At 44.8% G+C, this 12,456-nt stretch overlaps 1 protein-coding gene across 1 annotated transcript in view; it reads left to right on the top strand.

The window, feature by feature from the left end:
* Positions 1–5,178, top strand: part of c7a (complement component 7a) — a 6,930-nt gene extending 1,752 nt beyond the window's left edge. Inside the window, exons 7-18 of the mRNA XM_071402552.1 lie at positions 1–2; positions 310–553; positions 905–1,024; positions 1,314–1,480; positions 1,723–1,951; positions 2,186–2,360; positions 2,790–2,877; positions 3,159–3,291; positions 3,528–3,716; positions 3,876–3,978; positions 4,248–4,432; positions 4,758–5,178. The exon at positions 1–2 is cut by the window's left edge and continues 142 nt beyond it. Coding sequence (XP_071258653.1) covers positions 1–2; positions 310–553; positions 905–1,024; positions 1,314–1,480; positions 1,723–1,951; positions 2,186–2,360; positions 2,790–2,877; positions 3,159–3,291; positions 3,528–3,716; positions 3,876–3,978; positions 4,248–4,432; positions 4,758–4,942 — 1,820 coding nt within the window. The 3' untranslated portion in view covers positions 4,943–5,178. The remainder of the gene's footprint in view (positions 3–309; positions 554–904; positions 1,025–1,313; positions 1,481–1,722; positions 1,952–2,185; positions 2,361–2,789; positions 2,878–3,158; positions 3,292–3,527; positions 3,717–3,875; positions 3,979–4,247; positions 4,433–4,757) is intronic.
* Positions 5,179–12,456: the final 7,278 nt, after the last annotated feature.

Genomic DNA, 12,456 nt, shown 5'->3' with positions numbered 1-12,456 from the left:
GGGTCTGTCGGATCTGTATGATGAAATGTCTTCTATAAATCGTAGTTTTATTAGGAGATATGCTGAGTTTAGGAGATGCCTTTCAACAGACCCCTGACCTTTGCAATAGCAGTTAACGTGTGAGGATGACTCCATCTTATTTCACATCCACTATGTACCTGATATCCATTGTTATCATCGTTTTCATTCATTGTCTTCCAGAGTTTAGAATTATTGACTCATTATTTAATCTACTTAAAACAAATATTTTCCAAAACTGTGATAAAGGTATTGTGAGATGATCTATTATGGTTTGTTTTTGCTCTGTAGAACAACCACCTGTTGGTGGTAAAGAACAACGTTGAGGTGGCTCAGTTCCAGAACAATGCCCCAGGATACCTCTCTCTGTCTGAGGAGTTCTGGAAGGTTCTGGCCACGCTCCCCACTGTGTACGACTACGCTACCTATAGGATGGTGGTGGAGAGGTTTGGAACCCACTACCTCTCCGAGGGGACCCTGGGCGGATACTTCCGCGCCTTACTCAGCATCGACCAGGAAACAGCCACACAGATGGGTGAGACAATTGAGGCAACTCCAGCTGAGACTGAGGCTGCCCTAATGTTGACACTGCAGGCATATCATTCTTGTGACAACAGTAGTGGGAGTAACAGTGCAATAGCTTGAACACATCAACTCTGTTGGTTAGACTGCTGGGTCCAATGGCCCAATTGGTTGGAGCATGAGGCTCGCAACAGATGGTGAAGAAGACTTTGAAAAAAGTAAATCATAACGATTCAATTAAGCCATCAGAACTTAATTGGATGTCCTTGGAACCAACTTTTATATAGTATAGTTTGGTTCCAACTTTTCCTTGGCAAGTGATGATTTTTTGTTGTTGTTACCCTTCTCCCTCCTGCATCTGCAGCCAAGGTCACGTGGAAGTATAATGAGTGTACCAAGACCAAACACCGGATTCTGTTCGTTTCATGGACAACCGAGAAATGTAGAAAGGATGAAAAGGAATATACACTACCCAACCCCCCATGTAAGTTTATTTAAGCAACAATGTAAAACCAAAAGAATTGACGATGTACAATGTAAGATGTGTGACATTTTACAATGGCTATGAAGTGATCTCTTACTGTAATTCTGAAGGCTCGAAACTCAATGGAATCAAATGAATCAACAGTATTTATTGATATTTACAGTAAATATACTATATATATTCACTATACAGAAGCCCTTGTGGTAGCTCATCATGTAATGTAACTGTATAAGCTTCTGTAATGAAATCCTGATCACTCTAATCCCTGATGCCTTTATTGCTTTAATAGCCATCAGTAGGTCTGACACGGTAAAGAAGGTGGATGTGGAGGGAGGGGTCACTGCACACATCGCAGCCCTTAAGGCTCTGGACCTCAACACTCCAAGTAAAAACTGGGAAATGTACAAGAACTGGGCGGAGTCTGTGCGGACCTTGCCTGTAGTCATCAAACGAAAGGTGAGAGAGGTACAGGAGAAAGATTATTGGTGGATGAAAACAATATCTGAGCTGGCGCCATTGGTTGAGGGCAAAACAGTGAATTTACATAAGGTAGAGCAAAATAGGTTAAGCAATGAAATTATAATTTAAAAAGGACTACAGAGTCGGGTTACAGCTTTTGAAACAATAATTCATCCCTTTGTCTTGGGAAAAGGCTTGCTATGTTGGTTCCTCCCTGTGTTTGGTGTGAATGGTTCCAGATGAGGCCTCTGTATGAGCTGGTGAAGGAGGTGCAGTGTGCTGGGGTGAAGAGGCTCCACCTGAAGCGTGCCATAGAGCAGTACCTGAATGAGAGGCACCCATGTCGCTGCCAGCCCTGCAGGAACAACGGCCTGGTGGTGATGGCTGGGGATAAGTGTAGCTGCATCTGTAAACCTGGGACAGACGGACTGGCCTGTGAGAAGGGGAAGGAGGTGGAGGGGCAGGAGGGTAGGTGACATTTGACACGTCGTGTGGATACTCCAGATGATGGCATTTGTGTATTCATTTCTCGCAAACTTGAAGTTTGCTTGGGCGCTTGCAGGCATTTCTCTACATTCACATCCAGATTACATATGGACCCATAACCTCTCTCTCTCCGTCCTTCCTTTCCCTTTCACTCTGTGTCCTTCTTTCACCACAACTCTTACATTCCATCACTCTCTCCCTCCCTCCCTCTCGAAGGGGTGATACATGGCAGCTGGTCTTGCTGGTCTGGCTGGACTTCTTGCTCCGGAGGTCAGAGGTCACGAACACGTGCATGCAGTAACCCCGCCCCTCAGAGAGGCGGCCAGCACTGCAACGGAGAGGTCAGGGAGACGACAGGCTGCGCTGATGACCAAGACCTGCAATACCTCCAGTCAGAACTACTGCTGCTTCTCTACATACTTAGTGATAAGACTTTATGCATGAACACACTACACAACAAATAAATGACACGGCATACTTAACGATAACAAAAGACAGTGTTGAAAAAAGCCACGCATGAGCAACACATTGCTGTCTTCTATAACTTCCGCCTTCACATTGGGGCGGCAGGTAGCCTAGTGGTTAGAGCGTTGGACTAGAAACCGAAAAAGGTTGCAAGATTGAATCCCTGAGCTGACAAGGTAAAACTCTGTCGTTCTGCCCCTGAACAAGGCATTTAACCCACTGTTCCTAGTCCGTCATTGAAAATAAGAATGTGTTCTTAACTGACTTGCCTAGTTAAATAAAGGAAAAATAAAAAAAGTATTATTCCACTGTTACTGACCTTGCAGAATGTCTGTCTGTTTGTGATTCATTCCAGGACCATGGAGCCTCAGTGCTTTGACCTGACCGTCCCACCTAAGGAGACCTGCAGGAGCCCACCTCCTCTCCCTAATGGCTATGTCCTGGTAGGAATTGATGGACAGATAACCACTAAACTGTCGTGTTTCCTTCAGTCCTGCTGCTGGAGAGATGCAAGGCATGCAGGCTTTTGCTCTAACCTTGCACTAACACAACTCACTCAGGGATTCAACTATTCACAATGTCGTTGCGCAAGGCTGCCTCCAAAGCCTGAACATCATCCTACTGTTTTGTAGCCGTTTATTATAACGCCGTTCCTCCATTTGTAGATATCATCATCTGGATAGGTTGGACTGTGTTTGACTATCATTTGTGCTGTTAAACTCAGGATCCAAAAGATGTGTATCTGGTGGGCAGTAAGATTGAATACACCTGCATAGAGGGCTACCATCTGATTGGAATAAGGATCGCAGAGTGCACTGTTGCTCAGACATGGAGCACACCTTCCAAAGAGTGCAAGAGTAAGTAGTGCTTCAGTGACAACAGCCCTCTGCATTTGCGCCATTTTGATTTGTCAAGAGATTAAAGCTGGAATCTGCATTGGGGGGGGGAAGCGCCACTTGTTTCCCCCAGGCGCTTTCGTTATTGTATTGTTGTTGTTGCACGCACACAGAAATTCGTCCCTGGAACACACACACATACACACAAAACCAAAAACACACACATCATGATGATAATTTCCCTCACCTTCTTTCAGGCTCCAGGTGCCATGTCCCGTCCCTTCTAAATGATGTCACAGGCTCTCACTGGCAGCCCACCTATGACATAGGGGAACGTATCCTACTTTCCTGCCCTGAGGGGAGACACATAGTGGGAGACAAAGAGATCATCTGTGACTCCAGTCTGCACTGGTCACCGGACCCCAACACCATCACATGTAGCCAGGGTAGGTTGATGCATCATTTTTGCAACTTTGAACTCCTACCCAGAAATCAACCTATGTAGAAATGTGTTACTATTTGTCAGTTTACCTGAATGTTGGTATTCTCTACCCTCGGGTAATGCAAATGAAATAACATGTCTTTGTTTTCCTTTATGAATCCAGCACCGAAAACGCTTGATCACCTTGACGGCCCAGCAGGGCAATGCAAACCATGGGAGAAACTCGCCAAAGACAAATGTATCTGCAAAATGCCTTATGAGTGCACGTATGTTTTACCAACCTTTGTCTATATGCAACTTTAACTACTCTAACTACTTGCAGATATACAGGAAGTAAGCTCCCTTTAATACATGTGAGAAGTGGCTCCTTTTGACTGCATATTCTGCATACTCTAAATATGCTTTATGCTTTCTCAAATTTCACCATAGGCACAGATCTAAAATCTTGACCATTAGGAGAGGAAACACAAAACTGACCCCACATCAGCAGTTTCAGGGTTTCACCCCAAGCTAACTATGTTGCTCTTTTGTTCAGGTCTTCTCTACAGGTGTGTGCCAACAATCTTGAGAATGGTCGGACAAATAGACTGAGCGTGTGCAAGATGCACACCTTAAATTGTCTGGGAAGGAGCTACAAGCTGGCAGAGGACAGCGCCTGCGAGTGGCCAGCCAACACAACTTCCCCCTGCACCGACTGCCAGTTCTGGGAGACTTGTGACGGTACGACTCTGGTTTAACTTGAATTTAAATTGTATTCAACATTTTTGTTACACAGACAAGTAAAGGCTGTAATATGAATATCTATGCTCTTGCACTGTGTGTGTGTGAGCATGTACGTGTGTGTGTGTGTGTGTGTGTGTGTGTGTGTGTGTGTGTGTGTGTGTGTGTGTGTGTGTGTGTGTGTGTGTGTGTGTGTGTGTGTGTGTGTGTGTGTGTGTGTGTGTGTGTGTGTGTGTGTGTGTGTGTGTGTGTGTGTGTGTGTGTGTGTGTGTGTGCGCAAACTGCACCAGTTCTCAAGGCCATTCTCCTTGTCTCCTTCTAACAGGACAAACAAACCAGTGTCGCTGTAAGGACTGGGCTGAGTGCTCAGATCCAGGGTTGAGTGTCTGTGTCCGTATGGGGGATGATGCTAACAGTGCCACCCAGACACTGAGCGAGTGTGAGGCAGGACTGAGGAGGTGTAAAGGAGAAAAGGTGTCAGTTGTCAGCATACTACCTTGTAGCGCTTAAGAATCGTGTCCTCTCCTTCGACTCACCATGTCTGTGATAATGACAGAAAATACCCTCCTTCAGCTGTTTTAATCCTATCTCTGTTGTTTTTATTTCACTCTTCAAAAGCATTGCTTTGAAGACATTAAAGCCATTGAAGTATATTAACCACCCATTAGACTTGTTCTCTTTGTATGCTTTTTGAATTGATTGATAATGCTTATTTTTGTGCCAATAAACAAAAACATTTCACAACAGTAGAGTAAGAGCTAATTCTACTCGACCCATGTGTCAGATTTTTTATATTTGCATTTCTTGCCTTATCCAATTTAGAGTTCCATACAATACATACATTGTTTGCTTGAACCATTCAAAAGATTGACAAGTCACAGCAGGCAGAAATGTATCTTAGGTAAACATAGCATTACATCATAGAATAGCACCACATCCTGCCAAAATCTCTCTACATGCTGTTGGTTTAGTAGGGGATGGTCTGTACATGTTGTTCTGTTCCAAATTACCCAGACACCCCTTAATCTGCCAAGAATACCACTGTGACTGACACTCCATCCCTGTTCTTGACTAGCTGCCTGTTAGCTCTGTGAAAGGCAGGCCAGGCAGGATATACAGTGGGGCAAAAAGAGTATTTAGTCAGCCACCAATTGTGCAAGTTCTCCTACTTAAAAAGATGAGAGAGGCCTGTAATTTTCATCATAGTTACACTTCAACTATGACAGACAAAATGAGAAAACAAAATCCAGAAAATCACATTGTAGGATTTTTAAAGAATTTATTTGCAAATTATGGTGGAAAATAAGTATTTGGTCACCTACAAACAAGCAAGATTTCTGGCTCTCACAGACCTGTAACTTCTTCTTTAAGAGGCTCCTCTGTCCCCCACTCGTTACCTGTATTAATGGCACCTGTTTGAACTTGTTATCAGTATAAAAGACACCTGTCCACAACCTCAAACAGTCACACTCCAAACTCATTTAACATTTAACATTTAAGTCATTTAGCAGACGCTCTTATCCAGAGCGACTTACAAATTGGTGCATTCACCTTATGATATCCAGTGGAACAACCACTTTACAATAGTGCATCTAACTCTTTTAAGGGGGGGGGGGGGTTAGAAGGATTACTTTATCCTATCCTAGGTATTCCTTAAAGAGGTGGGGTTTCAGGTGTCTCCGGAAGGTGGTGATTGACTCCGCTGACCTGGCGTCGTGAGGGAGTTTGTTCCACCATTGGGGTGCCAGAGCAGCGAACAGTTTTGACTGGGCTGAGCGGGAACTGTACTTCCTCAGAGGTAGGGAGGCGAGCAGGCCAGAGGTGGATGAACGCAGTGCCCTTGTTTGGGTGTAGGGCCTGATCAGAGCCTGAAGGTACGGAGGTGCCGTTCCCCTCACAGCTCCGTAGGCAAGCACCATGGTCTTGTAACGGATGCGAGCTTCAACTGGAAGCCAGTGGAGAGAGCGGAGGAGCGGGGTGACGTGAGAGAACTTGGGAAAGTTGAACACCAGACGGGCTGCGGCGTTCTGGATGAGTTGTAGGGGTTTAATGGCACAGGCAGGGAGCCCAGCCAACAGCGAGTTGCAGTAATCCAGACGGGAGATGACAAGTGCCTGGATTAGGACCTGCGCCGCTTCCTGCGTGAGGCAGGGTCGTACTCTGCGAATGTTGTAGAGCATGAACCTACAGGAACGGGTCACCGCCTTGATGTTAGTTGAGAACGACAGGGTGTTGTCCAGGATCACGCCAAGGTTCTTAGCACTCTGGGAGGAGGACACAATGGAGTTGTCAACCGTGATGGCGAGATCATGGAACGGGCAGTCCTTCCCCGGGAGGAAGAGCAGCTCCGTCTTGCCGAGGTTCAGCTTGAGGTGGTGATCCGTCATCCACACTGATATGTCTGCCAGACATGCAGAGATGCGATTCACCACCTGGTTATCAGAGGGGGGAAAGGAGAAGATTAATTGTGTGTCGTCTGCATAGCAATGATAGGAGAGACCATGTGAGGATATGACAGAGCCAAGTGACTTGGTGTATAGCGAGAATAGGAGAGGGCCTAGAACAGAGCCCTGGGGGACACCAGTTGTGAGAGCACGTGGTGCGGAGACAGATTCTCGCCACGCCACCTGGTAGGAGCGACCTGTCAGGTAGGACGCAATCCAAGCGTGGGCCGCGCCGGAGATGCCCAGCTCGGAGAGGGTGGAGAGGAGGATCTGATGGTTCACAGTATCAAAGGCAGCCGATAGGTCTAGAAGGATGAGAGCAGAGGAGAGAGAGTTAGCTTTAGCAGTGCGGAGCGCCTCCGTGACACAGAGAAGAGCAGTCTCAGTTGAATGACTAGTCTTGAAACCTGACTGATTTGGATCAAGAAGGTCATTCTGAGAGAGATAGCAGGAGAGCTGGCCAAGGACGGCACGTTCAAGAGTTTTGGAGAGAAAAGAAAGAAGGGATACTGGTCTGTAGTTGTTGACATCGGAGGGATCGAGTGTAGGTTTTTTCAGAAGGGGTGCAACTCTCGCTCTCTTGAAGACGGAAGGGACGTAGCCAGCGGTCAAGGATGAGTTGATGAGCGAGGTGAGGTAAGGGAGAAGGTCTCCGGAAATGGTCTGGAGAAGAGAGGAGGGGATAGGGTCAAGCGGGCAGGTTGTTGGGCGGCCGGCCGTCACTTTGGTCTCCACTATGGCCAAGACCAAAGAGCTGTCAAAGGACACCAGAAACAAAATTGTAGACCTGCACCAGGCTGGGAAGACTGAATCTGCAATAGGTAAGCAGCTTGGTTTGAAGAAATCAACTGTGGGAGCAATTATTAGGAAATGGAAGACATACAAGACAACTGATAATCTCCCTCGATCTGGGGCTCCACGCAAGATCTCACCCCGTGGGGTCAAAATGATCACAAGAACGGTGAGCAAAAATCCCAGAACCACACGGGGGGACCTAGTGAATGACCTGCAGAGAGCTGGGACCAAAGTAACAAAGCCTACCATCAGTAACACACTACGCCGCCAGGGACTCAAATCCTGCAGTGCCAGACGTGTCCCCCTGCTTAAGCCAGTACATGTCCAGGCCCGTCTGAAGTTTGCTAGAGAGCATTTGGATGATCCAGAAGAAGATTGGGAGAATGTCATATGGTCAGATGAAACCAAAATAGAACTTTTTGGTAAAAACTCAACTCGTTGTGTTAGGAGGACAAAGAATGCTGAGTTGCATCCAAAGAACACCATACCTACTGTGAAGCATGGGGGTGGAAACATCATGCTTTGGGGCTGTTTTTCTGCAAAGGGACCAGGACGACGACCAGGACTGATTCGTATAAAGGAAAGAATGAATGGGGCCATGTATCGTGAGATTTTGAGTGAAAACCTCCTTCCATCAGCAAGGGCATTGAAGATGAAACGTGGTTGGGTCTTTCAGCATGACAATGATCCCAAACACACCGCCCGGGCAACGAAGGAGTGGCTTCGTAAGAAGCATTTCAAGGTCCTGGAGTGGCCTAGCCAGTCTCCAGATCTCAACCCCATAGAAAATCTTTGGAGGGAGTTGAAAGTCCGTGTTGCCCAGCAACAGCCCCAAAAACATCACTGCTCTAGAGGAGATCTGCATGGAGGAATGGGCCAAAATACCAGCAACAGTGTGTGAAAACCTTGTGAAGACTTACAGAAAACGTTTGACCTCTGTCATTGCCAACAAAGGGTATATAACAAAGTATTGAGATAAACTTTTGTTATTGACCAAATACTTATTTTCCACCATAATTTGCAAATAAATTCATTAAAAATCCTACAATGTGATTTTCTGGATTTTTTTTCTCATTTTGTCTGTCATAGTTGAAGTGTACCTATGATGAAAATTACAGGCCTCTCTCATCTTTTTAAGTGGGAGAACTTGCACAATTGGTGGCTGACTAAATACTTTTTTGCCCCACTGTGTGTGTGTGTGTGTGTGCGTGTGCGTGCGTGCCTGTGCCCGTGCGAATGCTTGTGTGCACACAAGCTGCAGTACACACTACCATTACACTCAAACCTCCATTACTGGCTGCAAAACAACTTTTCCTTAAATTCAGCAGCACACAGATGTATCAGAGATTGACTGCAGCCACACACACACACTTGGGATGATTTACAAAGTAAATATCCAACTTTTAGGTTATTATCAAAGAGATTGAAGCTGGAATTACAATCAAATCCACCATTTTTACCCAGTGTGTTAACAAAACACTGTCTGCACACACGCACACACACCTGCAGGCATGCACACACAATTCTTATTGGGCCCGATTCCGAATTAGGAAATTAAGCATTTCTCATGAATGCCTTTCCTATGCACTTCTCAGTAGTTGGTATTCAGATTTACCTTATGAAGGTGCGTAACGGGCTCTGCAGGTGTGGTCCCCTTGCGTGCGCTGAATAAATGTTATTCAACCGCTGAAAACTCTTCCAATTGTTGGCCAACAGATTCTCTCTGGGAGTTTTCATTCAATAGGCTTTTCAGTACATTTATCTTAAGCCATCCCTTTAAATACGGTGTACCGTACCTTTTAGTTTGAATTTTGATAGAACAGGTTCAGAAAATGAGGGATCAATGAAAGAAAGCCATCTAAATATGTGCACATTGTTCCAGGGAATTCTATTCCGTTTATGCGTGCTTAACTCGGGTCGGAATCAGGCCCAACCTAAATACTGGGACCATCTACTTGTGAGGGGAGTGGACCGTGTAGCACACAGAGTGGTTCAGTTGAATGGCGGGTGGTGGGGGGGCTGACTGATTCTTACTAATACGCAGACACACAGTGACCTCCAGTGGTATGTTCAGTTCTGTGCACTGTGCAGAAAGCAGCTGGAGACTCATATTACACTCATTTCCCGGCTGCGTCATGAAAAGTTGCACGTACAGTTCCAAATCAGAAAGCGGTTTATTTACATCAAATCAAATCAAAATGTATGTAAATACAATCATGTCCGACTTTAGACGCAGCTCATACAAGTTAGCAAACACGTGATCAATTGGTTATCATCTACACCATCGCAGATGTCATGGAAGTATGGATTACCTAGCAAACTGCCAATCTAGCAAGCCAGCAAGCAGGGTCAAATCTTACAAATAGAGCTAAATAAAGCCAGAAGAATAATATACTTGTTGAACATAGCTATAGCCATCAGTCGTGTGTGTTTTCATGGTCATCACGCACTGCTGAGTTTGTCAAGGTCAATAGTTTACAAGCTACCACAGGGCTTTTGTTGCATGCATATGCTTGCATCACTTGAACGTGACATTTCCTTATGAACAAAAAAATGTCTCTCTGTACTGCAAGACTGGCATGGCCAATAGAGGAGTTGGCTACAGAGGCAGAATAATAGAAGAAAAATCACTCAATGTCAATAGTATTTTTTACTTATGTTGTAGCTAAATTAGGGTATTCCCAATAGGCTAGCCAATGTATCATTTGAACAATGGATGTCCCATATTTCTTCCAAAATACTGTACAGTTTTGTCCTGTAATTCACCAAGCCAGCTGGACCTTCTCAGTGGGCTTGGCTGTGCTGACCCCTTGCAGACATGTGTGTCTGTGTGTAGGGGAGTGGAGGGTGGGGGAGTGGAGGTTGGGGGAGGGGGGGTGGGGGGTTTGGGGGGGTGCATATGTGTGTGTGTGTGTGTGTGTGTGTGTGTGTGTGTGTGTGTGTGCGTGCGTGCGTGCGTGCGTGCGTGCGTGCGTGCGTGCGTGCGTGCGTGCGTGCGTGGCTTGCATCATCTGTCCAACCCATGTGAGGGAGTGATACCAAACATGTTTGTTTCAAGCGAGCAATGTACCAGAGAACGAACCCTTGTCCTGAGACGCCCTTGTGGGATTTTTTTACTTCTTGTATCTTTGAGGGAAGGCAATACATTGGATCTGATCATTTGGATTAGCCCAATATCAATCTAAACTTGACACATGATTCTGAGGATTTCTCATAACATCCATTGAATTTGTATTCAAATTGATAATCGCTAGATGTTAACATGCCATTACGTTGTATCTTCACATCTGTTGGCTAAATCTAAACTGAGCCTATGACTTTGAATATGGATGAGCTGTCTCCACCCAGCGGATAGAACACTCCTTTACAGGAATCTGGGCTTCTGGGCCACTTGGGAATTGATGCATTGGACAGTGCACACTGTCATTGGGACAATGATGTAGGCAACAGGGAAACAGCACAAAGATCTTAAAGCATGCCACTGAGACATGGGACTAGACTGCAACTTGGCTCAAACGTGTCCGACATCTTCTAGAAAATGAGTAGTACGTTCAATTGATTTGAGTCAGTTGATCATTGTAATATCATTTGAAAATACTACTAATACTTCCCGAGGAATGCTGTCTATGAAAATATAGTTTCAGAAATGTGTGGTGCTTCATTGTTTCTTCTTATAAGGCCCGATTCAGACTTAGGATAAGTAAATTAACATGTGCCTCTTAACATGTGCTACTTTAAAAGAAATGTCACTTAATATGGACACTTAAAGACCCTTTAGAACCCATAGCGGCCTTGTTTTTCGAACAATAATATCTTTGACAAAATAGAGATTAGAGTAATTTGTGTTTATCTGTTGGACTTAGGCTATGGTTTGTCATGTTTGCTAGTTACAGATATTCATATTTCTTATTATTTGACAGTTTGCTTAACTGTCGTGTTATGGAAGAAGCCCGCACAGTGGAGCTCAAATTAGATTGATTTTCAGTTATATTTATTTACATAGCCAGCTAACAAGTTGTTTGTTTTGTCCTGTTTCTACCGGTGCTATTCAATTGGAAACAGCTAAGTAACTATTCAACTAACTCTGTAGTTATCTGTCAGGCAAGAAGGCAAGAGTTGAGTGGAGTCAGCAGCATTGTGCTTCGTTAGCAACGCTTTCACTTGATCGTCTCACTCCCCCCTACAAAGACTACCAGCTAACTAAGTCATCTGCCCATGGGTCTTGAAGTGTGTGTACCATTTATTTATTTATTTGTGTGTGCTCTATCCTGTCTGATTATCCATCAGTCTGAAAAAAACATATACGCACACAATGAACAGAGAAACAATCTTCACCACTAAGGGCTTTGTAAAATTTTGATTGATTGATTGAATGCAAGGGCTGTATAGCTTCATGATGCTACTGTATGTATGTGTGTGTGTGTGTGTTTATGTGTCGTGGGATTTCATTGGCTGAATGAGAGTGCTGTATAGCATTATGATTTAGTTTAGTACGACACTTGCAGTATATATGGATATATAGGATCCCCATTAGCTATTGCACATGCAGCGTATGTGTATGGCTGAAAGAAAGAAAGAAAGAAAGAAAGAAAGAAAGAAAGAAAGAAAGAGTGGAAGGGAGAGAGAAAGAGAGATTGTTTGTGTGAGTGAAAGAGAGACAGAGCGAGACAGAGAGAGAGAGCGAGAAATAGAGAGAAAGAGAGATTATGATCCTGACCACAATTGTATTATATTTGTTCCTCTCTCCCTCTCCCTCTCCCAATGTTCCTCTTCCTGCTAGGTTAG

This window comes from Salvelinus alpinus, chromosome 5 (genome assembly GCF_045679555.1).
Source record: "Salvelinus alpinus chromosome 5, SLU_Salpinus.1, whole genome shotgun sequence".
Lineage (NCBI taxonomy): Eukaryota > Metazoa > Chordata > Actinopteri > Salmoniformes > Salmonidae > Salvelinus > Salvelinus alpinus.
The sequence above is the reverse complement of the archived record's forward strand: the minus strand, read 5'-3'. Positions and strand labels throughout refer to the sequence as shown.